We start from the raw sequence: 24,181 nt of genomic DNA, 5'->3' as shown, positions 1-24,181 counted from the left end.
GTCTTGCATAAATTTACCCAAGGCCCATTGCCTATCAGCTGTGGCCTTAGAAATGTCTGAACGGATCTTGTAAATATAACCATCTTTTGAGAGAGTGCCAGATTTTAGAGCTTTATTCAAAATGTGCTCTTTTAAGGTGTAAGATTGAAAGTTAACGAGCACTCTCCGTGGATTTTTCCTATCTTTATTGAGCCTAGAGAGGTCTCTATGTCTTCGTCCAGTGCTTTTTCATCAATTTCTGGGACCAGCTCATTTAACAATTTAACTGTGAAGCCCCTTACGTTCTGACATTCTTGACCTTCCGGGATATTCAACAGGCGTATGTTATTCCTTCTGGAGTTATTCTCTAATGTCTCGATTTTGTCCCTGAGTTCCCGCTTGGCTCGTGACAGATTATCAATGCCTAACTGGCAGTGTTTCACTTCCTCCCTAGTCTGCTCTAAGGCAGTCTCAACTGCCACAACTCTAACAACTAAAGCGTTGACCTTAGATTCCAGGGCTTCGCAGTTGGCCTGAATTTTTTCTTGGTTCCTTCCCTATTTTTCGAAGCTAAGCTTCATTTCTTTAAACAACGAGCCTACCAAATTACTGACCCCTGCCTCCGGTGAAACTTCTAGATCTTCTACGTCTCGCTCCTTGTTGTTTAAGCACTGTAACTGTAGCTGGTTTCCAGCTCTCTCAGGCGTCTCCTCAACTTCGGTAATCCCAATATAATTCTCTTCATTAAGTCTTTTATCTAAGCCCATGAGCACCTGATATCTATTAGGGGATTCCATTATTGCTGATATCACTGGTGTTACAGATATTGGAGTGGGCCCTTCCACTTGAACATTCCCTTAAACATTCCCTATGACACTCTCGCTCTCCATATCTCTTCGTAAGTCTCTCTCAGGTTTTGGCGCCTCGTGTCTTGGAACTAATTTCTCCTGCACCTTGAAAAAAGAGCGTAGCGAGGGGGTCACTTTCAAGTTGAATCCTCTCTTTTACTGTTCTTTTTTGGCCGTCTTATCTGTTCTTGTTGATAATAAAGCTGAAGATCTCCCCTTATTTTTCTGGCATCTCTGTTTTTTATTTGCGAGTTTACCTCTGCCGCCACCCTCTATCGCAATATGCTCACCGCACAGCTGGGCCAGCCCTTGTTCCTGCTCTTGTTCCTGTTCACTTCTTGATAAGATTTCTATTGGGGGGGGTTAATGCTAGGTGGGGTACTAGGTGGAGCATGGCCCTTATTCAAGCGCTTGCTTCTTAAATCACGCGCTGCTTCTTTGGGCTCAATAGTACTAGCCTCGATTAACTTGGCGCTCGTGCCCGTACAAGCGTGAGACAATGGTGGCAATAGTACCGCTGGGACTAACTTGTCTAGGCAGGACTCTTCCGAAGTTATGACTGAGATGGAGGCCTCCTTGTGCCTTCCCCTGTACTCCTTCTTGGTGGAATTCATACAGATGGTGCAATGTTCGGTTGTTCCTGTACTGTCTGTACTGTCTTTACAATCCTTGCAAGCTTTAACAAAGAAGATGCCTTCCAGCTGTATGTCACTTTTGCTATCCCCCCTCTGTGAGTATGTGGCACTCCTACCTCCCCTATGTATGTCCGATATTACTGACAGCTGTGGACGTAAAGGGGGAGGAGGAGGAGGTGAGACACACAAGGGTCCTCTAAAACTTACCCTCTGAATAGCCCGCTGTCGATTCAGCAGTAGCAGCCCCCCAGAAGCTTTCTGACCCCCCCCCCCCCCCCCAGTGTTTTCCGCTCTATTTTCTGCACAGCGAAGGCCACAAGCTGCTGCTCCCAGTCTAGGCTCCCTGACTCAAATCGCGCCTTGTGCCGGCCGTTATGCTGCCACCGCTGTTCTTCATTCGGCAGCCTCAGCACTGCCTCCTTTCACGCCAAAAAGCCCTCTCACCCCCTGCCAGTCTCTGCCGCAACTCCGTGTCTCTCCTCGGTCCCAAGGGAAAGCAACAGCCTCCGAAGTGCTTCTTCGCAGCCTCCGCTCACGCCACCAGCGCCGGTCTCTCTGCTGCAACCTCCGATCAGCTCCTCCGATCACAGGAGCAAGCGCGGCACCCGAGGGTCGAAACACAACCTCCAAAGCCTCCAAAGCTCCCCCAAAAGATTTTTAAACTTAATTTCTCAGTATTTAGTAGATCAGTATTAGTAGATCACTGAAATTTTCTTAGAGTATGCCGCCGACGGGCTTCATCTGAGAGCCAGAGCCACCTTAGCGTTCCACAACACACCTCGCGACCTAAGCTCTCAGCCGGCCGCCATGTTCTCCTTCACGTTCAGATGGAACACCTTACACTCTTAAAACAAGAGGTTCTCTCACTGCTTCAAAAGCATGCATTAGAACTGGATCCCTTACAGCATCAACAAACAGGGGTTTGCTCACTATATTTCCTAATCCCCAAGAAGGACGGGACTCTTAAGACCAATACTCGACCTCAGACCCCTCAATCTTTATATACAGTCAGATCATTTTCATATGATCACTCTCCAACAGGTTCTCCCACTGCTACAACAAGGCGACTTCCTTGCCACATTCGATCTCAAGGACGCCTACTTCCACGTTCCCATACATCCTGCTCACAGGAAGTATCTAAGGTTCATAGTGGACGGACAACACTATCAGTTCAAAGTCCTTCCATTCGGGGTGACCACCGCACCCAGAGTGTTCACAAAATGCCTTGCGGTGGTAGCAGCACATTTGAGAAGACAACAAATCCATGTCTTTCCATATCTCGACGACTGGCTAATAAAAGCCAAGTCATTCAGTTAGTGTGTTCATCACACTCATCAAACCATCCAGCTGCTACACGATTTGGGATTCACAGTAAACTACACCAAGTCACATCTTCAGCCCTATCATATACATCAGTATCTAGGGGCCACACTAGACACCTCCAGAGCTCTGGCATATCCCAATCCAGCCAGGATAGTCACTATGCAAGCCCTAATCACCAAATTTCAACCACGGCACTCCCTTCCAGCAAGGGTATTCATGCAACTCATAGGAATGATGGCCTCTTGCATCTTTATCGTACCTCATGCAAGACTTCAGATGCGCCCCTTACAGGAATGCCTAGCACCTCAGTGGAACCAGGCTCAGGGAAAACTTACAGATCATCGCTTTCTGCAGTAATGGAACACACAAAACCTGTCCAAAGGGCGGCGTTCCTCGAACCGGTTCCATAGATAGTGCTAACAGCAGACTCATCACTCAACGGTTGGGGAGCCCATCTCCCAAAATATACTATTCAAGACAAATGGACCACTCAACAGAAAGTGCTCCATATCAATCACCTAGAATTACTAGCAATATTCTAGCATTAAAATCATTCCAAGTACATCTACAGCACAAAACAGTCCTAGTCGAGCATCAAGGCATTACAATAATCAAGCCGGCTGAGAATTGTGGTCCGCTGCACAATTCTCAGCCGGCTTGATTATTGTAATGCCTTGATGCTCGAGTCCCCGGGATACCTGATCCAGCGCCTCCAACGCATTCAGTCAGCTGCGGCAAAACTCGCCCTTTCGAGACCTCGTATTTCATCCAGCTCCAGAGCACTATCTGATCTCCACTGGCTTCCGGTGCAACGGAGAATTCTGTTTAAATCCCTGTGCATAGTTTTTACGGCTCTGCATGGCCTTGGTCCTAGACCGCTACAAAATCTCTTCAGCTGGTACACTCCCACGCGCAGTTTGCGCTCTTCAGCAGCCAGATTGGCCATAACCCCCAAGATAAAGAGATCTACCTTGGGGGGACGTGCCTTCAGTGCTGCGGCAGCCCGTCTCTGGAACAGTCTCCCTATGGAGCTCCGACAGGTCCAGGAACTGACAGCATTCCGTAGGCAGCTCAAGACCTGGCTCTTCCCCAGAGCCTAACCCCTTTTTTTCTCCTCCCTCCCCTCACTGTGTCGTCAGCGCCAGGATGCCCGTAGGGTTGCAGTGCGCTTTATAAATATTTTATACATACATACATACAACATGACAGCCATGTATTACATACAGAAACAAAAAGGCACACATTCTTTGCAGCTCTCCCAGCTCGCACAAAACATTTGGAGATGGGCCCACAAAACATATATCTGCTTGCAGAACCTCTTCCAGGAGTTCACAATCAGATTGCGTATCTGCTAAGTCGGCAGACACAGCAGATACACGAATGGGAACTTCCCAAGTTCTTCAACCATTTTTCCAACTGTGGGGTCGACCAGACATAGATCTGTTTGCCTCACACTCAAATGCAAAATGCCCAACCTTCGCCACCAGGTTTCTACACCCGTTGTTCAAAGGCAATGCGATATGGATGAACTGGTCAGGCAGATTTGCGTACGCTTTTCCGCCACTCCCACTGATTCCCCTAGTAGTACGCAAGCTCAGGCAACAGTCTCTCAAGATGATCCTAGGGGCTCCCACATGGGCATTCCTACCGTGGTTCACAACACTGCTGGAACTATGCCTCTCCCCAACATTGCTAACGCAGAACCATGGAGAGATAAGGCACCCCGATCCAGGTCAACTGAATCTAGCAATCTGGCTCCTGAAGTCCTAGAGTTCGGTTATCTTAACCTTCCGCCAGACTGTATGAACATCATTAAAGAAGCCAGATGCCATACTACTAGAGCTTGCTATGCTGCAAAATGGAAACGATTTGTCATCTACTGCAGTAACAATCATATTGATCCGCTGGATGCTTCCATCCAGGACATCATTTGCTACTTGCTACACCTGCAAAGATGTGATTTGGCATATTCATCCATATGATTACATCTAGCAGCACTTGCTTATTTACAAAATAGACAACACTTGTCACTATTTAGAGTACTTGCAATTAAAGCCTTTATGGTGGGACTTAAAAGAATAATTCCTCCCAGATTGCCACCGTCTCCGGTGTGGAATTTAAATATTGTTCTTCCCAGGCTCATGAGTCCCCCATTTGAACCTTTACATAAATGTGAACTTCAGTTCCTCACAAGGAAAGTAGCTTTCCTTGTCGCAATCACCTCTCTCAGAAGAGTAAGTGAGATCCAGGCTTTAACCATACAACAACCATTCTTACAAATACACCGTAACAAAGTGGTTCTCAGAACAAATACAAAATTCCTTCCCAAAGTCCTCTCTGCTTTTCATCTTAACCGGTCAGTTGAGTTACCGGTGTTTATTCAAACTCCGTAGCAGAGAGAGCTCTTCACACACTAGACGTCAAAAGAGCACTACTTTATTACATTGACAGGACTAAACCCTTTCGAAAAACAAAACAACTGTTTGTAGCCTTCTCCCCATCTCATAAAGGTAACCCCATCTCCAAAGCTGGGATCGTGAGGTGGATAGTAAAATGCATTCAAATATGCTACCAAAAGGCTAAACGCACATTAACAATTCCCCCTAGAGCGCATTCAACACGCAAACTAGGGGCTTCCATGGCATTCTTAGGGAACATCTCCTTAGATGACATATATAAAGCAGCAACATGGTCTATACCACACACCTTCACCAAACACTATTGTGTTGACGTGCAGGCTAAGAAACAGGCTTCTGTAGGCCAAGCTGTTCTTAAAACACTTTTTCAAACTACTGCAACAGATACAGGTGACCACCGCTAAGGGAGACACTGCTGTACAGTCTATGCACAGTGTACGATCTGCAGCTCATATGCCTCGAACGTAAAATGCTACTTACCAGTCTGCATCTGTTCTTGGCATGTAGTGCTGCAGATCCGTACATGCCCACCCACCTCCCCGGAACCTGTATCTGTTCCAGTATCATCTTAATTAGATACATTCACATGGACATCTCTTCTATTTCTTACTGACTCCATCATTTCCCATCATGGCGAAAAACAATCTGAGGATGAAGTCGATGCCCATGCGCACTATCGTCCAAGGGAGGAGTCACGACCTCGTGACTACAAAAGCCTTCTTCCAAGACAACAACAAGGTGCAAGCATCCGAGCCCAACACCAGATGGCGAATTATGCACAGTGTACGGATCTGCAGCTCTACATGCCAAGAATGGATGCATACTGGTAAGTAGCATTTTCCTTATGAAACCTCAACAAGGCTGAATTTCAGGTATTTGTCAGAAACAACCAGCAAAAAATAGTACAGTCCTGTCTCAATGGCATGAATCTTGACCGCTGCAAGACCCAATTTTCTCTAAATGCTTATTCACTTAGATTCACGTACAGCAACCTCACTCTCGAGGAACATATTCCCAAAAAAACAAAGATGGCCTGGTGTCATCTCTATCTTGTAAAGAAAGTGAGTTTTTTCTCTCCATAGCAATGTCAGAACTGCTGTTCAAGCACTGGTACTTGCGCATCTGGATGGTGGTAACACCCTGTTCCGTGGTGTCCTAGATACCACATTGACCCTTTGTGGCATTCTAAATGCTGCAGCATGTCTCATCTAGGGCTTGAAGAAATATGATCACATCACCATAATCCTGATGGAACTCTATTGGCTCCTTTTGCCAACATACATCATCTTAAAAAACCACCTCATTTACAATACCATCCTGACCAGGACCCCCTATTAACTTACAGAAAAGATGAACATCTCTGGTAATTCTCAGCACATCCACAGCCAGGACAATATCAGCACAGAAACTAAGAAGTGTCAAACAAGGAACAAATGAGACAGCAGGCCTTTTCCACGTATGCACCCACGATCTGGAATAACATCCCTGTATTCATCAGTACCTCTCTAATGCTTTCTAGGTTAGGAGAGTTGAGAACTCATCTCTTTAAAGAATGCTACAATACAATGCAGTAACAGTACACTTCTGCTACGAGATTCTGTCTGCCTCTTGTTTCACACATTCAATGCATGCTTCTCTTTAACCCTGTGAACCCCTCTGCTGTCCTTTGGCTAGGTTCAGACTAAACAAATGCCTATATAAATACGTACATATATACATGCATAACCTCATGTTTTCCAAATTAAAAAAATAAACTACAAAAAGTCTAAATGACAGCATTTCCTCTATAGTATTAACAATCAGCCAAACTGCAGAAGCAGCTGTACAATTGGCTGTAAACACCCCTGCTAAAAATGTTTTAGAGCAAAAATAAAAGCTCAAAAGGTGTCCTAATACTGTCACTGTAAAGTCGCAAAAATAGACTGTGTCCCTTTAAGACCTCTGTAAGACTGCTCTACCACATCCTGCCCAACAGAGTCAGCTAGGCAGTTATTAGTCTTCTTCCCAAAGAGCAAAATCCCAAGCACATTCTGCCTTTTTATAATGCTCTGTTTGGCTAAAGCACCAATTTTGTTGATTATTTTTTATTTATTTTTTCGGTTTCACTCAACTTCTTTGGGCATCATTTGTCTTATTGAGCATTATTTCTAGAAAGAAGGCACTTTTTCTGAAGGTGGGACTTTTCCCAAACACCAAGCCTTCACGTTCTGACGAGTGTCCAGTCTGCAATGGTAATCGGTCAAGGAAAGGGGACTTTGATGTGTGGACAGTCTGGGATAAACCATTTGTAGCAAGGGGTTACACACAATTCTGAAGAAAAGCAAAGGCACACGCCCAGCATAGAAGAGACATTGGCAAGAAAGTCTGTTCAGTGTCTTCTACATTAGCTTTGGGGTCAGAGGGCCAGACTGGCCCCTGCTCTGCCTCTCATTATACCACCACAGTCACTGTCTGGAGGAGAGTAGCAATCTCATATCACTGCCGCACCTGCTTGCAGGCGAAGTGAAGACCATCAGAAAGAGTGTCAACATCCAACCATTTGAAATAGTGATGTTCAAAGTAGTCTGGGTTGACATCTATCAGAATTCCTTCAATTTGACTAGAACTGGGTCGCCCCTGTCTCAAAAGTCTTAGGAAAAGACTGTGCCATCCTTCTCATAGCCAGTCTCGGTACAGCCTTCAGTGATGATGTGATTTTCAACTCAAACTCAGAAGATAAATCTGCACTGTCACCTACAGCTTGGAGATATATTCAACATCCTCTGGTCCAGGGTCAAGGCTTTCACAGCCTATATTGCTTTTAGGCATGAGGTTCCATCTCACAGATGGGTATGAAAGCTACATGTGAAAAGGCTCTGAAATGTTGAGTCTAGCAAGGAATCTTACCATACGCATTCACAATGGGATCAGCATACTGTAAGCCAGAAGAATGGAAGATTACACAGAAGAGTCTTCTTGTGTACTCTGCAGGTTTGAACAAACAAGATAATCAAATAATTATTTTGAGTCCCTTGTCTAGGAATTAAAGAAAAGCATCTGTAAGAAAAAAGGGAGATGTAACTGCTGCATGCAAGATAAGATAATAAATCTCAAAGATAGAGCAAGCTTTGGTAAGTGTGGTCCAGAGCATTGAAAAATGACCAATAGGTCCTAGTTGGTCAACCGATGAGAACAATCCGGTGTATCAATTGCTAGACACCTTACTAAAGTATGAGATAATTACAGTTTGTTACATCATAGAAAGTTGGGCAGTTAGCAAGCAGCATTTAATAACTGACATAGGTTGACAGTACCACAGGGATAAGACAACCCTGGATACTGGGCAATGGCATACGTAACTAATGAAATCTAATCAGTATACCCAAGTACTCTCCACCTCTTGTCCTCATGTCCCTATCAAAGGGTCTCTTCACCACTCAGGTTCAAGTCCTTATCATTAAATTGGGGTAGCTTATCATAATTTTTGGAAAGTTCTAACAGAACATTTTCCCACATCTCTACTGCCTCTTCTAGCACTCACAACTTTGTGCTCATTGCCCTCAGCCTCCACCCCCCTACTCACATTAGATATCCAACTCACAGTACTCAGAACTGCAGCATAGTTTCAAGCCATCTTCCACTTAGTAGCCACTAATGCTAGATCAATATATCTACATGCAGGCTGGGAATCTTGGTCATGGCAATAATGACTAATATGCAAACCTTGAGTTCAACTAAATTTGGTCTATCTGTTAGTTGCATGAGTATCTTTGTTACAATCCTCCAGCACTGTTTTAACCCAGACTGGCCCACATCATATGATAGAAAGTAGCATGTCCAGCATAACATTTGAGGCATCTGTCGGAAGCTTCTGTAGACCTCTTATTGAGATGCTTAGTATTCAGATTTGTGTGGTGTGAATAGTAAAACTGTAAAAGCTTAAAATACACATTCTTGGACAATTTTACTATTACCTCTTCGCTCAGCCCCACTCATCAGCTGGGATTTCTGTGCCAGTTTACCTCCCCACCTTTCCAGACATCTGAAGAATGTGCATAGTTTGTGCTTCTCAGAGCAGTTAAGTGTCATCACTTTTCTCCCATTTCTTGATGTCAACATTTTGTGTACGGCCCAGTGTTATGGGGATTGTCTTCCCTCAAATCTATATGCAATGCAGCACATGTACTGGGTGGTTATGTGTAATACTTTGCCCAAATGCCAAGCTGTAGCTATTTTTGAGATCTGAAAACTTGAGTCGAAATTCAGAATCACATACGCCACCAATAGTAGTTATCCTCACTATAGATCTCCACTGTCTGCCTACTCAGACTGAATCCAACGTGGGCCAACAATAGCATATCAGGAACAATAGCCACTTCTTAGCCAGTAATAGCTAGACATCATATCTATCAGTGACATGCTGTGCTGATTAGTCTAGGGAGCTTTGAGCTTGAACTTCAGGCTAAATACCATGGTGGGTCAGGCTTTGTACTTTGGTTTAGATCACCCTTTAAAGACTGGGTAAGCTTGCTACTTCTCTTATACCCAGAGAGAATCCCACAGTAAATAAGATCATCCTACTTCTTTATACAAAGTCTTGTATCTGAATTCATAACTGTCCCATGCATCTCTTTGGTTTACAGGGCTGCCAATGTGAACTAGGCTGTATTGGTTTCTTATCTTCTTTGAGCTGCGGAAACAAACTGCTCAACTCACTCCCAGTGGGACATGATGGGATAATTCAGCCTTCCCAAGTTTTTAAAAGGGGCAGGGGCCATTTGCACCATTTTAAAGTGATCAGTATTGGGACAGGGTATTAGGACATGCTTCCTTGCATTAATTTGTGTCCTAAGTGTTGGTTAGATGTTGTGTTTTCAGCCAATGTGCTGTTGTGTTTACGTTTTGGCTAGCTGGGAATTTATGCGTTTTAAAAAATGTTAATGTTAGCTAATAGGGCATGTTTTGTAGTTAATTTAATTTAATTAGGAAAACATGTTATTTTAAATAAAAATGTGTTTCAGAGTCCTTAACATGAATGGAGATATTCTACCTTTGAATTTAAATTGATATCTGTTGTGAGGAACTAGGATTCCAAGTTAGTAACTTGTCCTTCCCTTTTCCTTATATCTTTTGATGAACACATCATCTTGATGATTCCTCACCTTAAAAATATTCCACCAGCATCAGCCTGGTCTAGAAAAGCTTTTCCTCGGCAGTAACTCTCCAGTACTGCCTGGTGGCATCATGCAACTCCATCCACTATTCAGCATGCCGGACATGAATTTACCAATCTATAATTGGTATTAACCTGCCCACTGTCATCTGTTTGTTATTATGCACCTCATCAATGTGCTATAGAGCTCCTTCTTGGGACCTCACAGGCAAAATATTCCTCCGCTTTGACCGAGGCTAAGACAAATGAAGCTTCTGAAAGTCTCTGGTTCAAACCCGGACATAAGTTGCGAAAGCAGATGTCTTTACCCATTCGATATGCATTTGTACTTGGTGTCTTAAATCCGACCATGGCACCTTGACCTGTAATTTTTGTTCTTTGATACATACAAATGCCTGCATGAAGGAGGAGGCCAAATTACCTTTGACCAAAGCCTGCATGGACACTTCCCCTACAGGTAAGTCTCTTGAAAGGGAATAAACTCACAAAAGATCTTTTACAAAAACATGAAAATTGACATAGACAACATGAATCCTCTTCCTCTTTGAGAAAACAATCCGGTTCACAGTTTAATTCATATTCACTCTGCAGCTCCATGAAGCCAGGCTGTTCCCCATCCTCTGATCCAAAACCGCTGAAGATTCATGTGAAATGTTCTGCTACATGTATCAATTTTGCGCATGTTAAGGCTTTCTGAAAGGCATCATTAGGATGTCTCTTCTTAGCCGCTGGCCTGCTCTACAAGGGTGGACCTGCTCCTTTGAGCTTGGGGACTCTGGCGAGTCTGAGTCATCCTGACTTCTCACCTCCAGAAACTCTAACCTAGTCACCTAGAAAAAAAAATCACAGGCCTCAGCGCTATACTTAATGTTGACCGCAAAGAAGGGTCTCTGAACTGGTTCTATATGATTACATCGATAATCTATTTCATGGAATACCATTATTGAGAACCTAATCTGTGTAATTGAAATTTTCTGAATAAATCTTATAGAAACCAAATCATAGAATGTCTTTTTGTTCGATATTCGCTGTGGCATGTAAGGTGTATATGCAAATATTGCTAGTATTACTTTCAGAATCCGTTTTGTTGAAGGTAATTGCTTCAGTGCTTTTCTTCAGGGGACATTTTTGGGGATATATATTTTTTAAATTGTCAAATAATTACTTTGGATGCCTTTAGTTCTCTGAAACATCACTACCCCTAAGCACCATCTATCCCTGCCCACTCACAGCCTCTAAACTCCATGCATCCCTTCCATTTAAAAACCTCTCATCATGCCTAAACTATACCCACCCCTAAAAACTCCATCCATCCCTGAACCCTAAAAACCCTTTCTACCCCGAAACTCCACCATCTCAGAAACCTAAAAAACCCTCACTGACATATACCCATATCTGAACCCTAAGTCCTTTCTACTCCTACACGCACCTATCCCTGAACTCTAAAACCCCTCAATACCCCTATCCTCACCCATTCCTTAATTGCAAAGACCACTGCCAATGTCTAAACCCCACCCATCTTTGACCCTTTAAAACCTCTCACCAACCTCAAACACCACCCATCCATGACCCGTAAAAATCCTGAACCCTAAAAACATTTCACCACCCCAAACCTCTACCCATCACTGAACCTGAAAAGCCTGCACCAGCCCTAAACTCCACCCATCCATGAATCCAAAAAACCTATATGCCTAAACTCCACCCATTCCCGACACCGAAAAATCCCTCACCGCCCCTACAATCCACCCATCCCTGAACCCAAAAACCCTCACTAGTCCTGAACTGCACTTAAGTGTAATTTAATTTTAGATTTATTTGTATGTCATTAAAATTGTATTTCCTAAAAAATATATTTTTACATTATTTGATTTCCTCCAATGTGGTTTTTCAAGTTTAGATTTTCCTTTGATGTACATACATCACTGTGCACTAGCCTGGATTCCATAGTGCTGCTGCATATGAAGTAGGCTGAAATTATCCACTTGGCACAGTAGAAAAAGGACAGAAATTGGCTTTCAAGAACAACTTTTACCCAAGGTACAGAAATTCACCCGGACGAGGAAGTTATTCAGATTCCACGGTTATTTACCCAGACGGGGGAGTAATTCAGATTACAAGTTTATAACCACACCTGACACAGATTTTGATTTGACAGAGAATGATGACTCTGAGGTCAACAATCTACTTCCTCTTTCATACTTCAGTTCTAGCCTTTAGCTTAAATTACAAAATGCCAGTGACCTGGATACCACTTCAGGAGGATACATTCCTTACACATCTGGGGTCCTGACAAAGGAAGGTTCTTACTTTACTACTATGGAGTGTAAAGCTGCAGACACTCTGCAGCTGACTTTGCACTGTGAAACACCAAAATCTAATATTATACATGGATCTTTGCCAAGCTCTTTCTTTTATTTAATGAGACTTTGCTGGAAACTGTTCTGGCTGGCTGGGAAAAGTCATTCCTGGGCCCGGCAGTGTACAGAAAGCTTGTCAGATTATATAAACCTGCTACTGGTTCAGCCAATGTTCTTGGCTTCTCTTCCACCGCCAGAGGACCTAGTGGTGCAGGCTTCATCCTCAAAGCTGAACCCTATTCCTTTCCTATGGTCCCTCTGGACAGCGAGTGAAATAACTACTCTGTGCCATGGGGCAGAAGTTTTTTCATCTGGCAAGCTCACTCTCTGTACAGTCATTTACACAATGTTACTTGGCTGCTATGTTCATGCCTTGTGGATATTAGCCACACCAGTAGTTGTGAACCTACCAGATCAAGTGATTTCTTGGTTGCTTTGAAGCGGATCCTGAAGTGCAGCTTGATTGGCACATGGGCACTACTGTTACACTGCGAATGCCTAGATGCATTATATAAGCTTTTCAGGAGAAATCTTGATTGCCTTGATGGACATGCCCTTCGATGGTGAGCAGCTTTTCATGAGGAAGCTCGATTCCTCCTTGGAACACTAGTAAGGCTGTAACTGGCTAACTGGATCTGGGCCCAACTGCAAGGCGGTTCCTCCAAAAATACAGACCATTCTGGAGCTATTCGAGATCTCATCAGTCCCAGCAGAGGCAACCCTGTAGAAGGGGCCATTAAGGTGTTGCCTCTGGAAGAAAGAGACACACAATTTTATTTTATGTACTTATTGGTTTCCAAGAATGACTGACGTCTAAAGCCCATCCTGGATCTTCAACTTCTGAACTTGTTCATTTGGCAAGACAAGTTCCAGATGGTGTCTTTGAGCCATAGATTGCTGGTCTTGAATGAATGAGATTGAGTGACGTCTCTGGAGCCTCAGAATGCCTATTTCCATCTTCTGCTCACTGGCGTCATCAATTTGCAGTCTTAGTGATCGGGCTGACAACTATATCTCGTTCTTTCTCAAAAGTGCTGCTGTTGTAACAACTTGGTTGAGACTCTTAGGAGGTCATGTATTTCCATACTTGGATTACTGGCTGGTGAAAGCAGAGTCCCCACCCTAGCCGAAGAGCATTTTCAGCATATAATGACTCTTCACCACTTTGGATTTACCATCAACTTGCAGAAGACCCACCTCACTCCAACGCACAGGTTGACCTTCATAGGTGCCGTGATAGATAGGATCCATTTCAAGACCTTTCCTCCTCCTCAGAGGCTTATGAATATATAAAAAAATAATTCCAAAATATTTATCTCTGCCGAAGCTCCAGTGATAAGGCCTAGTGACTTAAATCTATGTTCATTTTGAAAAGCATTACAGGTTGCCATTACATTGGCTAGGTGCTTACGTAAAATTCATGTATGATTTCCCTGTAAACTGTACACTGTTTTCCATTAAGACAAGGTGATATTCGGCCCTTGCTCCTCCTTTGTCTCAAGGGTATTGATTATATGTCTTTTAAATAAGATTCATCTCCCATAGCTATATACAGGCCTTCTCTGCCTAGCTTCATTCCAATAGTCATATGCACATATTTCTGTTTGTACAGAAGCAGCGTGCAGCAGTATCTAATTTATTTTTAGTTGCATTTGGTGGCCTAGCGCCGAAAGCTGTTACAGAAACTACCAGTGGCTGATGGATCACTTCTGGTTTCTCTTATTTATATTCATACAGCTAATTGACCGCTTCAGATGTACACATTTCCCATTGTCAAGGAGCATCAGTGGGACACTTTAGGCACGGTCCTGACAAAGATATATTCAGAACAGCAATACGGACTATCTATTAATTCCACAAGCACCGTGCTCTTGATGTTTCAGTCAAATGCATTGTTCAATTTGTTCTAGACTTCCTTATTAAATCTGCTTGCCCATGCCTTCAGCTGGCTAATGTTGCTTTCCACTGTTCCCTTTCGCCTGTTACTTGCTGTGGAGCCTGCTCGCAGATGTGAAATAAGAGTTGCATAAAGTTACATTTATTCCAAACACCCATATTAACTATGTATGTGACATTTGTCATATTCAACCCACTCTCTGACGTATATATGTAGCCAGCCTAAACCGCCCTTATTCCCCTTGCCAATCCAACTGATCCCAGGGTTTAGCCCCTTGACTGGGTAAATACAACTATACACCCACATTTATATGATCTTAGTGTAAGTGGCATCCTCCGTTTCCCCCATTAATCCAGTTTCATCCCACCCTCTTCTTTTCCTCGCAATTTTAACGGGTCCGCTGCCTTTTCTGAATCCTAGAAGATGTAGTATCTCTTGTCAATCTGAGTTTGCCCATCTTCAACACATGCTACAGAAACTTTTTTAACCATGTTCAGTGTCTCTCTCTCATGCTCTTTTAATTGTCTCTCACAACATGGGGCTCTTCCAGGACTACTCTTTTTTCCTCTCCTTGTTCTTTGAGCCATAGGGGTTGAAAAGTGTAAGTCTGCGTCTATTCCTTTTCTTTCTAATCCCGATTCGGCTGGAAAAATGAGTTTACAGACCAAATGGGATTAACATTTAACTCGTAATCAGGCCCAAACTGATTGAAACACTGAATTAGAAACTTCATCTAAAAAAGGATGATAGGATTCTGCAGGGCATATGTGTCGCTGTCATACCATTTGTTGCTGTTCATGTTTCTGCTTGATCACCCAGTGAATCATTCTTTACATTTGTTTTATGTCAAAAGTTTTTTAAAGCTTTTGACTTGTTTAGACAGGCCTCCATTTTGTAATTTTGTTAATTTCCTCAGCCCTTGATGCAAAAACTGATATCAGAGAATGACGAAAATTGCAATCTGTAGCACTGTAGGTGCAAAGTAAAAGTTGCATTTTCTTGTTTTAACGATCCATGGGTTAGCAGATGTTAGTCTATAAAGAGAGACTATTTATTTTGTTAAATAATTTCAATCAAATTGTATATGTGACCAAAGCTTGTCTCAAAAAAGCAGTTTCTACAAGACAAAGAATAATAATTTACGGAGGTTAGATACTAGCCACTTTTAACAGAGACTCAGCCCTAATCTCCACTGGGGTCTCCTAATCCCAGGTTTGTCTGATGTTACCTAGGTAGTCTCAGACCCATCAGTTCAATGTCGGGATGCGTTTTTCTTATCAGCTGTGTCCTCCTGGTCTATCTTTTTCAGTTTCAGAAATTTTTTATTGAAATAAGAAATGCTCAAATATTACATAGTAAGATAAAAAGTAAGAAAAAGGTACCTAAAAATAGATAAATAGCTAGTTAAGTAATGACAATAACTTCTTGCTGTATTGGGAGTAAGGACAGAGAAGTACGGGCACTCACGTAAAAAAATGCTGTAACTGGGCTCCACAATTCTCTTTGTTTAACAGCTAAGGTTAAGGGATAAACAAAAGTTGTGTCTAAACTATGATTGTAGCAAACAGCATACCACCAAGCCTTATAAGATAATTTGGTGAAATCCTTCCAGTTTTTGGTGATTTGTTGAAATGCCACAGCTAATAGCAAATCAATTATCCTAACGCTACTAGTGCAATGCTCCCAGATGGGAGATAAGCTCCCTAAGAAAATATGAGATAGAGAAAAGGGATGGGTGGAGGAAAAAATCTTGTTAATTTGAGACCAAACCTGCCTCCAAAAATTAAGAACAAAGTGACAATCAAAAAGCATGTGGAAAAGATCAGCACCTGGTAAAGAACAGGACCAACACTTGTCTGAGGTATCTGGGAAATGGTTGCTGAGAGTGAGTGGTGAAAACAATAAACAATTGTAAATAAAAAATAGTGTTTGAGTAGTATTGGCCGCCCTGGAGGATCTACGAATTTTCAACCACAATTTGTCCCATAACACAACAGGCCATGAAGTTCCAAAATCATTTTCCCAGTGTTCCTCTGTAGTGGTTTTGGTGCGGGGATAGGACAGAGTGTGAAAAAAAGCGTATATCTTGGAAGCTTTAGAATGTGTAAGAAGTAAAGAATTCAACGAGGGCGTATCAGATGACGTGGGAATTGATGAGGGAGATGCAGCACGATGAACCTCGTAGGCTTGCTGTAAAGCGTGAGTCAACAATGAATATTTGGTTTGAAAAGCGAGAGGAAGATTAAAAGAAGTGGCAGCTAAATCAAAAGGAATGATTTGAGTATGATGGAACAATTGCCTCACCCAAATAAGACCACGTGTTCTCCAAGATTTCCAAAAGACTGGCTTATTGTTGATTAAAATGGATGTATTATGCCAAATAGGTTGATCAAAAAAGGATGAATCAGTTAAACAAGGAAGGATTTTGGAAGTATGTTTAAGAATGGGAGTTGAAATGGACTGAGGTCTGCGAGAGAACATAAGATACTCTTTGAAAGAGAAGGGAAAAATGAAAGACTGTTCTAAGGTTGACCAGAGAGGAGATGTTAATGAGATGTCTTCAAGCCAATGAGATACTTGATGTAACAGGAAAGATTTATGATACAAGGAAAAGTTTGGAAAGTTCACCCCACCCTCCCTTTTAGAACGCATCAGCCTAGACAAAGACATACGAGATTTTGTATGCCCCCACAAAAAGGAAGAGAGAATAGAGTTAATCTTCTTGAAATATTTCAAGGGGATAGGAAGCGGAATGTTAGAGATTGTGAACAAAACAATGGGAGAGAGCATCATTTTGATGGTATCTAATCGTCCCCACCATGACAGGTAGAGAGGATGCCATTTGCTAGTGAGAATAGTTAATTTTTGTATACAATCTTCCATAGACTTAGTGATTGTGCCCGAGAGAGAGGAATGAAAATGGAGGCCCAGATATTTAATAGAGTTAGGGCTCCAAGTAAACCCTGAAGCAGAAAAGTCATCCTTGAAAGTTACTTCAGTGAGTGGCAAGATCTCGCATTTATCTTTATTTAGTTTATAACCCGAAACCTGAGCAAAAGAATGAACTTCGTCTAAGAATGCTGGAAGGGATGTGACTGGTTGGGATATAAATAATAAGACATCATCAGCATAAGCTGCCATTTTAATGTTGGAATCATGAAAATTAAAACCATGTATATTATCATTCTGACGAATTCGCAAAAGGAAAGGTTCTAGAGCAAGATTAAACAAAAAGGGCGAAAGTGGGCATCCCTGCCTAACCCCTCTCCCTAACGAAAAATAAGAAGATAAGCCTCCATTCGCCGAAATAGCAGCCCTAGGACGAGAATAAAGAAAGGAAATCAGGGAAGAAATTTTTGGTCCGAAACCGAACCACTTCAGAGTTTCAAATAAATAAGGCCATTCAACTCGATCAAAAGCTTTTTCTGCATCCAAAGCTATGGCTGCAAGGGAATGAGGGTGATGCGAAGTCTTAGAGAGAACGTCAAAAAATAATCTGGTGTTATCCGATACCAATCTGCCCTTGACAAAGCCAGATTGTTCTTTCCCTAAAAGCTCGGGTAATGAAGATTCTAAACGCAAAGCCAATACTTTAGAAAAAAAATTGTAGTCAATGTTTACCAGAGAAATAGGGCGATAATTTTTACAATGCTGTGGATCTTTACCCGGTTTCGGAATAATACAAATAAGGGCATCAGAGAAGGAAACAGAAGCCGAACCAGTTTGACGAAAGGTAGAGAGAAGCAAATGCAATTTGGGAATTAGCAAGTTTGAAAAACAGGAGAAGAATTCAACAGTAAAGCCATCCGGCCCCGGAGCTTTACCCTGTTTGAGAGTGTGAAGAGCCTGAAGAAGATCCCTGTGAGTAAGATCAAATTCTAAGGAAGAAAGGTCCGGAGGAGTATCAAAAGGACAAGATATGGTAGACAAAAATTGGGAGATGGACTGTTCAGACGAAGATGCTTCAGAGGAATATAATGTTTCATAAAAATGCAAGAATTCTTGTAAGATGTCCTCATTCTTATGTTTCAGCAATCCATCTTGACCATAAACAGATTCAATGTTGACTTTGTTATGTTTGACCTTTAAATAATTAGCCAACAACTTACCAGCCTTGTTCTGTCCACCGTAGAACTTGGCGCTGGATTTTAAGAGAAAATTAGAGGCATTAGATGTGGAAACTTTATTAAATTGAAGTTTGGCAGAGATGAGGTCGTTTAAGCAATCTTTTGAGTTAGAAGTATAATATATGTGCTCTAAATATTTAATTTTGGAAAGTAGAACAATAGTGTCCTGTTGGGCTTTCTTCCGTTTACGGGAAACATAAGTAATGATGAAATCCCTAGCCGACGCTTTGAAAGCATCCCAGACTACAGGAAATGGAACTTCACCTGTATGATTAAACAAAAAATATTCATAAAAAAAGGACGTGAAAGAAGATACAAATTGGGCATCAAGAAGGAGAGCATTATTGAAGCGCCATTTTTTAAAGGAAATAGGATTCTGTAGAACATCCAATATAATGGAAACTGGAGCATGATCCGATATTAAAATGGAGCCAATGTCAGAAGAAATGAGGGACTGAGTAAGGTGATGCGAGAGAAAAAAATAATCTAGTCGAGACTGAGTTTGGTGAGGGGGTGAGAAGAAAGAGTATTCTCGGGAGGTGGGATTGCAGAGTCTCCAGGCATCAGTAAGTTTGAATTGTGCGATAAGGTGAGTAAAAGATTTTTGTGACTTATGAGGGATGTAGGCGCTAGCTGAATGCCTATCCAGAAAGGGGTCAAATACTTCGTTACAGTCACCTACTAGAATGAAATTATCAACATAATGTTGAGTAATTAGCGGAGCTAAAGAGGACCAAAAAGAGGCGTCCCCACATGTGGGAGCGTACACATTTAAAATGGAAATAGGAACATTGTCGAGATTAAAATTGACTAACACCCATCTACCTGAAATATCAGCGAAATGCATTACTGACTGGACTAGAAGAGATTTTTTAAATAAAATCAAAACGCCATTACGTTTACCATCACCTGGAGAAAAATACACTTCGCCTACCCAACCCCTTTTCAATTTGGCAGATTCAACTGATGATAAATGTGATTCCTGTAAACAAACTATATCTGCATTTAGTGTGGACAGATGGGATAACTCTCTGTCTTTTAATTGGTGAATGTAAACCTCTAACATTCCAAGAAAATATTTTCAAAGGCATGAAATAGTGTTAAAAAAAACAAATAAAACCATATCAATATATCAGTAGAGGAAGAAGCATAAAAATAAACCAAGAAAAAGATATGAAAAGCATATATATATGGTAATAAGAGACAACAAAGATAAAGGAGAATAGTGTCATGAAGAACATCAAAGTAAAAACCAGTTACATGATGAGGAAAGAAAGGGAAAGTAAAAGCATGGAGATATAGTATAAACAAGAGCAGAAACGAAGAAAAATGGAAAAACTGGATCAAGAAGAAAGAAGGATCTAAAGAGCATAAAGAAGAAAGAAAAGTAAATGAAAGAACAATAAAACAGAAGAGGAAGAATAATAAACTTACATATTGTCGAGGACAAACAAAAGGAGAGGAGGGTGGAGGCCACATAGAGCAATGACGAGTCATAAGCTCCCAAGGGAAGGCAGGGAGGAAAGACAACCGCAACGAACTCCAGGGGCATGAAGGTGAATGGTGATGTGAAGGAAGAAATCTGTATGAAGGGGAGAAAAGGGTGAACGTTAGATATGAAGAACATATACAGTTAACAAAAAACAACCAATTGAGAAGACTGTATAAACATAACAATCATAAAAGACCAACCAAGAACAAGCGTACAATCATTAATATAATGCAGGTAAATGTAACCAAATATTAAGAACTAGACGATGCAGCAGTGTCCATACTGGTAGCATTGTGAGAATATAGAAAGCTCTTCAGTTTCAGCGGATCATCATAAGTAGTAGTCTTATTATTGAAAGTCACTTTGAAAAGGCAAGGATGAAAAAGTCCATATCTCGCTCCCATAGATCGGAGCTGTTGTCTAAGTGAAAGGAAGTCCTTACGCCGATCAGCAGTAGATTTTGCATAATCCTGTGAGAAGAAAAGCCGATTACCAGACCAGGTGAGTCGAGGAAGTGCCCTGGCAGCAGACAAAACAGTGAGTAAATCGGTATATTCCAAAAAATAGAGTATAACACCTCGCGGCTTTTTAGCATGAGTGGTCGAGAAGCCAGTTGGAGGAGGACCTAACCGATGAGCCCTTTGTATGTTCAGACTGGTGGTATCCGGCAGCTGGAGAATCTTCGGTAAAAAGGATTTGAAAAATGCTAAGGCATCAGATCCCTCTGAATTTTCCGCCAAGCCATAAATGCGGAGGTTATTTCTCCTACTTCTGTTCTCCAAATTCTCAATTTGTTTGTGGAGTGCAGACACTTGAACACACAGTGGCTCAACCTTGGCAACAGAGGAAGCAAGAGTGTCAACATGGTGTTCTAAAAGGGTTACACGACCATCAATATTCGACCACTTGTCGGAAAGCAGCTGAAGAGTAGATTTGGTTTCCTCAAGAGTAGATTTAGTTTCTTCAATAAAAGTGCGTAAAGCCCTAATTTCTTCCAAAAGTATATCCATCGTTACTGATGAGGTTTGTTTGGGAGGAGAAGGAGGGTCTTTTTTTAGCCTTTTGGTGGAAGCTTTAGTGACGCCACTAGTGTGTGGAACAGAGACTGGAGAAGAACTCTTAGCCGATGGATCAGAAGAGTCATCCATCTCTAGACACCTGTATCTAGACCCCGCTAGAAGAAGAAATTTACGAGGAGTTGGAGAAGGCTTGCGTAGCTCCTTGTACAATCTACCCATAGATGTTACAACAAAAGCAAAAGTAGTAGCCACAGAATAAGGAAAGAATGAACAGCAGCAAAAAGTGACAGTGGCATCCAAAAGCGTGAAAAAGTCAGCACTGTGTCAATACATTTGAAAGAGCCAGGACGAAATAACCTGTAAGTGAAGCAATACTCATCATAGAGCGCAGTTAGAAATCTTTTTACACTGCAAAGCAACGAAGAATAGGGTTCAGTTAGGAGCAACAACAAAATGGCGGTCACAGGTACATGTATTAACTTCACATATCTTTATGAAATAAATGAAAATATGTCACATTAAAGTAAGACATAGAACGCGGCCCATGTCTGGTGAATTGTAGAGAAGAATATCCGCAAAATAATGTTCACACATACTGCAGCGTCGCTGTGAGGAAGAGGGAGGAGCCAGAGGTGAGAGGAAACCCAAGTTGCACAAAAAAAAAACTCTCTAAAAAGAGCCAAAACTCAGCTTAAAGGTGTAGAAGGTACATCAAGGCGTGCAGTAGGCTATCGAAATGAAGAATAGTCATGTCAATCCGCCGTTACCTTCATTAAGCAGGAAGCGCCATGCATAAAGCTCTGACCGATACAGGAGGCTCCGTCAACGAGGAATCAAAATGGCGGACGTGATGAATGAAGTCGGCGCTTCGAACATTCGCCGAGGTAAATGAAGAGCCACAGGTAAATACGAGGCTTTAAAGTCACCCCAGCAGTGCCACAACCATTCCGAAGTCAAAATTCATGACTTCTAGGTGTAGAAGAAACGTCGGGAATCTCGCTGCGGTCCCTCCTCACCGCGCTGCCCAGGAGAGCTACATAAAAGCCGCCATTGTCCGCGGGCGCTAGCCACGCCCCCCCCCCTCCTGGTCTATCTTACCTACCCAGAGTCTGGTACTGTGTTGCACCACCATCCGTTACTACATGAGTTAGTTGCAGGGCACAACATATTAGCACTATGTGAGCCTTCAAACGCCAATAACTGATAGAAAAACATGAAAGTTAACAAGGAGTTGAAGAATGGCTTAATGAATTGCGTAGCCTAGCTTCCATGGAGGAAGATAATTTACAGATTAGGAGACAAAGAGGACTACTTCAAAGCTATTGGATTAAAGTTTCATACATTTAATGATTACGATATAAGTTGTACTTCGTTTCGAGATACCTTTCAACTTTTTATCCTTACAGGTCTTTAGTAGAGAGTCTAGTAAAATTAGGCAAACGTTCTCTCTCTCTCTCTCTCTTCCCACCCCCCCTCGTCTCTCTCCCTCCCCTATAAACTCACTATTTGTCATGCTATTTCTTATGATGAATTTGCTGCTCTAATGGAACCTGAATTTATATTTTGAGATGTAATTGGCTCTGCTGTATTGAGTACCTTTAGATATAAAATGTGTTAGAGGTTTAGATGATCTTGCTATGGTTTCTGTGTTTATCCATTGTATGACACTGACGCTTTTCAGTGAAGACGTAAAATTAAAAAAGTGAATGCTAATTATAGTTTATCGATCTCCTGACCAGAACTTTGTGATCTCGGAATGCATCTATTGCAAGCATAGGAAAGGTGTGATGTAGATTTATAATTACATGTTCTCTAAAATGTGTATTTCTTCCTCCTCTCACCTACTAAATAAAGAAGAAAATGCGTCTGATTTGTGTTGTGTGATCTCAAGCCTGATCCAGGTGATGATGGATCCACATTGCAGGACAAAACTTGGCTTTCAAAGTCTCATTCAAAAGGAGTGGATCATAGGAGGCCATTGTTTTTTAGATCGGTGCAACCATCTACGCCAAAATGACAAAGAAGAGGTACGTTTTTTATCGTCATGCAGGCTATTAGTCATCATTTTCGGAGCTAGTGCGCATGATAGTCTCTCACGAACACCATTTTTGTCCTGCTGTCAAATATGTACTTGATATAATGTGTAACATAATAAGTTCCTGTTAGAAATGTACCTTTTTACGTTTTTACTGCAAACTTTTATTGATATTGTTTTTGGGTTTCATTCAAATTTAGGCTAATTCCATCACCACCATTTTATTCACTGTTTAGCTTTATTGCTTTACCGAGTGAGCAAAGGGTACATCATGTTATCCTACTTAACTTAAGGTCTTACAGAATCACCTGACTACTGGCCAATTAATCGTAATGGTTTCTCTGAAGTATGAACGATGTAATTACAACACCCAATTGTTGGACTTTTTTTCTCTTCCCATAATACTGGTTGCTAGGATACAGTTGTTATTTACAGATGAAGTTGACCACATTCGTTAGCCACTCTTTTCTTAGCAAAAGTTAGTGCTGGTTAATGGGACGTTGGCTGATGTATGTGAAGTTGTACCATGTGCATTGGTGAGTGGTTATATCCCAGTATTCTTTTGCTCAAAGAGCTTGATTTCAGGAAAGGTACAGGTTTTTTTAGGCCGGGAGAACAACCTTTTTCCAAAGGGGGTTTTAGCTTAACTCGATGAACAGCCAGCGTTGTAGTTCCTTTTCATAAGGCATACGAGGAACCTGCTTGTTGTGTGTTCACCTTTCCAGAGGAGACATAAATGTATTTTGTGTCGTATATCTATTTTTTGGGGGGACAAATGTTATTGATTTTAAACATCAATGGCATAGGTAAAACAGTTACGTAAGACACCTATCATGTACTATTGTAGAAGGTAAGTAGACCATACAGGGCAACACATCCTGTAATCACTGAACAGTACAG

The 24,181-nt window shown here is 41.9% G+C and overlaps 1 protein-coding gene across 2 annotated transcripts in view; it reads left to right on the top strand.

The window, feature by feature from the left end:
• MTMR12 (myotubularin related protein 12) overlaps positions 1-24,181 on the top strand; it is a 674,853-nt gene that overhangs the window by 540,685 nt on the left and 109,987 nt on the right. For both annotated transcript variants that reach the window (XM_085630615.1, XM_085630625.1), the window contains one exon: positions 23,101-23,273. In XM_085630615.1, the coding sequence (XP_085486741.1) occupies positions 23,101-23,273 (173 nt within the window). The remainder of the gene's footprint in view (positions 1-23,100; positions 23,274-24,181) is intronic.

This window comes from Triturus cristatus, chromosome 2_1 (assembly GCF_964204655.1).
Source record: "Triturus cristatus chromosome 2_1, aTriCri1.1, whole genome shotgun sequence".
NCBI lineage: Eukaryota > Metazoa > Chordata > Amphibia > Caudata > Salamandridae > Triturus > Triturus cristatus.
This window is presented reverse-complemented; position numbering and strand designations above follow the sequence as displayed.